This window comes from Dipteris shenzhenensis, chromosome 12 (assembly GCF_047967505.1).
Source record: "Dipteris shenzhenensis isolate YYH24624 ecotype China chromosome 12, Dip_SZ_1.0, whole genome shotgun sequence".
Taxonomy (NCBI): Eukaryota; Viridiplantae; Streptophyta; class Polypodiopsida; order Gleicheniales; family Dipteridaceae; genus Dipteris; species Dipteris shenzhenensis.
In genome coordinates, this window is record NC_141607.1 from 20,056,099 (window position 1) to 20,060,140 (window position 4,042).

At 49.2% G+C, this 4,042-nt stretch overlaps 1 protein-coding gene across 4 annotated transcripts; it reads left to right on the forward strand.

The window, feature by feature from the left end:
- The first annotated feature begins 405 nt into the window (after positions 1 to 405).
- LOC147895956 (uncharacterized) lies at positions 406 to 2,870 on the forward strand. Of its 4 annotated transcripts, none has more exons than XM_087382494.1 (3): positions 406 to 884; positions 983 to 1,461; positions 1,712 to 2,870. In XM_087382494.1, exons 2-3 carry the CDS (start codon positions 1,456 to 1,458, stop codon positions 2,828 to 2,830), a joined length of 1,125 nt encoding a protein of 374 aa, XP_087238620.1. In that variant the 5' UTR covers positions 406 to 884; positions 983 to 1,455; the 3' UTR covers positions 2,831 to 2,870. The 4 variants fall into 4 exon arrangements, with proteins under 4 accessions (XP_087238620.1, XP_087238624.1, XP_087238623.1 ...); XM_087382498.1 differs by having other exon boundaries at positions 983 to 1,204; XM_087382497.1 differs by lacking the exon at positions 983 to 1,461.
- The last annotated feature ends 1,172 nt before the right edge of the window (positions 2,871 to 4,042 follow it).

A 4,042-nucleotide genomic window follows, 5' to 3' on the forward strand; every position in this document is an offset into this window, starting at 1 on the left:
GAAGGAGATATTTGGGAGACATCGAAGGTTTTATTAGGTGGTGTAAAACTGATATTCTTTCTTACAAAAAAAAGTGAAGATATCTAGGGAGGAGGAAAAATCGATATGTATAAGAGCAAAGAAATATCTGCAGGGCTAGGGAGGCCAAAATATTTGATTGACGGGTTTGCATTCAATGATAAAAGAGCAAAAGGCGGTAATGAGGGGGGCGTGGGATGACATGGCAGCGGCGTGACACGTGGACCAATAGTGTACGGGATAGGGTGGTGAATCGGACGGTTACGATGGCATGTTAGATGGAGGGCGATCGGACGGCGGAGAGGCCTCGAGTCTCTCTCTAGGGGCGCGGGATTTTGCATTGTATATTCTCTCTCTTTCTGTCTGAGCCGTTTTGCATGATAGAGCTTCGTTTTGGACCTTCTTTGGCAGCCCTCACCCTGCTTCCTTTCTAGCTTCATATCCGGTACACTATCGATCATCTCACGCACTCGCATGCCCTTGACCTCCCCCCTCCCGACAACTTCTATCGTTGCTTTTCCTTCTCCTCCATTCCATCTCTTCTCCCCCTCTTCTTCTTCCTTCCCTTTAATTCATCCCTTCCACCTTCTCCTTTCATCCCCCTCCCCTCTTCTCTCCCCTCTGCCTTTCCTTGCAGCCCCAGTAGCCTACTCCTTCCCTGCCAGTTTCCACTTTGCAGCAGCCCACTGCCCCATCAGTCTTTGTTATAACTTCTTTGCTAGATCTCCCCCCCACACGCCCCGGCTTGCGCCCCGGAGACCTTTTCGCGAACGCTCCCGTGTTTCTGGCAATTTTGCCAAGGACCCAGTGGGATCGGGACGAAGCTCATAAGGTGGAGAGCTACCTGCAGCATTACCCTCCTCCAGGTAGGAGATCTATTTCCTGACTGGAATTTCCAGCAAGGAGTGGCTGTTACGTAGCTTTATGGCGCTTTAGCTTAACGTAGCTCTACCGTGATGTCAAGGGTGAAGCTGCGAGACGCGAAAGTGCTTTTGGAGCTCGAAATTCTGATCTGCTTTTCCGTGCGGAAATAAAAGTCTATCGTTAATTGAAGCAGCCTCTCCAGCCTCCAAGCACAGTCTCCAACTAGTTACCGGTGCAGTAAGAGTCTGCTAGTGTGTGTGAGAGTATATGGCCAAGGATCCCGCACCTTCCAGCTATTCACAGCTTGTCGTTTCTTAAATTGGTTAGTGCCGTTCCTTCAGCAGTTGTGCTTCTGTGAACGACGAAGGTGCAAAGCAGCAGAAAAGGCTTTCGAAAAAATTATTGTCCCCAGGCACGTATAAGTACCACTGCCGCATTTCTGCGCAGGACAGCCGATGTTTTGAATCGGTACCGATCGGAGGCTCACGCCGGTGGTTGTTGATGATTCTTGGAGAAGCTTTCCTGGAAGCACTAGATATTGTGTACTAAACGTGCTGCAACAGCAGTATCCCCATGATAGTGAGGCCCTGCCCGATCATAGCCTCACTTACCCTTTTTTTAAAGTTTTTTGCTTGCAAGACAGTTGTTTTGGTTGGTGACGAGTGCTCTCAAGTCACCCGCTGCACCATCCCTGCGTGACAATATTCATTCTGCTGACTCTATGCTACCTAGATTCATACCTAAATGCCGTGAAATACTGCCCTTTTAGTTGAGGTTGTTGTATTTTGTTGCGCACCATTGCCACTCACTTCATCGGTTGGCCTTGCAGGAGCACGGAGTGAAGCCCTCTCGTACTGAGATGCTAGCATGTGCTCATCCCGTGCCGGATCGTCGTTCGAAACCCCATCCGAATCAACTTCTGAAATGCCCACGTTGTGATTCTGGGGATACGAAATTTTGCTACTACAACAATTATAGCCTAACGCAGCCCCGGTACTTTTGCAAGAATTGCAAAAGGTATTGGACCGACGGGGGAGCTTTGAGGAATGTCCCCGTCGGTGGAGGGTTAAGGAAGAATAAAAGATCCAAGCAGAAAGCTGCAGCGCAAGCGGAGGCAGGAGCCAAAGTTCCTTTATCATCGAGCTACGACACGCTCATCATCGAGAAATCGCATGTGGCAACACCCACGCCGCTGAGCAGCAGCGACGGATCACCTAGCACTCCAGCGTCTGAGGACGTGGGCAACCTCATCAGGTACACCAATCCTCCTCCAGTGGAGCAGAAGTATAGCTACGATCCAGCGAGAAGGGTGCAGCGGGTGTACGAGGCGGGGGAGGAGGGTGTCGCGGAGCTACAGCGGTTCAGCTACGGGAATCATGCGCAACAGTTCTTTCCAGGGTACAGCTACAGTTTCGTGGTCGGGGGGGTGCCGCAGGGGTACGGGGCGTACGAGATGACTTCTGGAACGGGGAGGGTAAGAGGGGAGGGGAGATCCAATGCGAGCTCGGAAGTGAGAGAGGAGGTTCAACAGCAGGAGAAGCAAAGAGCGACCAACGAAGCGGAGAGAGATCGAGAACACTATACAATGCTCGAATCGTCTTCTCGCCAGCAATCCTTACAGGGGCAACAACAAGATCAGCGATTGTTTGTGCATCTGCAGGAATTGGGGAGCATGGATCATGAGAGCCGGAGGGGGAGCAGTAGCATCATGGAAGGCAATTTCTTCCCTCTCACGGCCACCGACATTAAATCTAGCAACGACAACGGAGACGCAGGCGTTTTGCACGACGCTAGATCTGACGAAGTTAGTAGCAACGTCAACAACAACGTTAATAATCCTTACGACTGGCAACAACTCATCTCCGAAGGATTGTTCGGGGCTACGGCTACTGATTTCTTCTACACTCCAGGTGGCAGCTGGCCGGATTTCGATTCTGGAGCCGGTTGATTGCTGCCGATCTACTAATCCACGACCTTCTTTTCACGTACTTAGTCGTAGAAAATCTGCTTACCAACAGGCCGACATCTGCGTATAATTGACGAGATTCAGGTGCTACGGTGCTACGGATCTGCTAATTGACTGCATATCACTACCTAATCACTCGCCTAAAATCTGCTTAGCAACAGCATACGAGATTTGTTTTCGATGCGTAGGAATTCTGCCGAGCGTTCACACATCCGCATGCTTTCGGATAACCGATCGATGCGTAGGAATTCTGCTGAGCAGCAGCAAAACCCACTTACTTACACATCCGCATGCTTTCGGATATCTGATCAATCACGCGTTTATCTTGTGGTAGTTAGGTGCACGCAATCTGATTAGTTGCAGCAATCCTGTACGAGATCTGTATTGCTTCACTTACGTAATTATCAAAACAATCATAACCGGTACTATTAACATTTCGTCGTCGTTAATTATCCACGGAACTTGATCCTGTTCTCTTCCCGTCGCTGTGGACGGGAAGCCAATCTTTTCACCGACGAATCTTTCTGTCGCTGCACGATGAGATCGCGATATGATTTTCCCGGCCGCCTCAATTGTAACTTTCGGATCGTAACTTTCTTCTTTTTCCAGACCGTCCATTGTGGGAGGCCCTACCCGATTGACGTGGGTTGCCGGATTGCGTTGCATTTCTTTTTGTGGTCGTGATTCGCTATCTTTTGGATCAGACAGTGGTCTGTGGTGGTGCCGGGTAATTTGCCGCCAATGCCAGAACGCTCAAATATGGGCTACAGATTTGTCAGCGCACTAAGATTTTGCACTTTAATCAAGCCCTCTCCGTAAACATAGATTAGATCTTCCCTCGCCATAAACGTTCGGATGATGACCTTCCAAAACCTTCGTCATCCCATTAAGTTTGAACTAAAGTTGAGATCCACGTACGTTGCTTCAAATTTACATGGCGTTAAACTCAAATATCTCAAATATGGAGCCTGGACTAGAGATTTGTCAGCGCACTAAGATTTGCACTTTAATCAAGCACAGACTAGATTTCCCCATTCGTATGACGTGTTGCATCACCCGTCTAGGAGAGGTCTCTCCCATTCGTATGACGTTGCATCAATTGTCTAGGAGAGGTAAGAGACCTCCTCTAGTGGTGGGTCTCAAGGTGTGATCTTAACCTCTCAATTAGCAAAATTCAGGTTCATGTTACCCAAT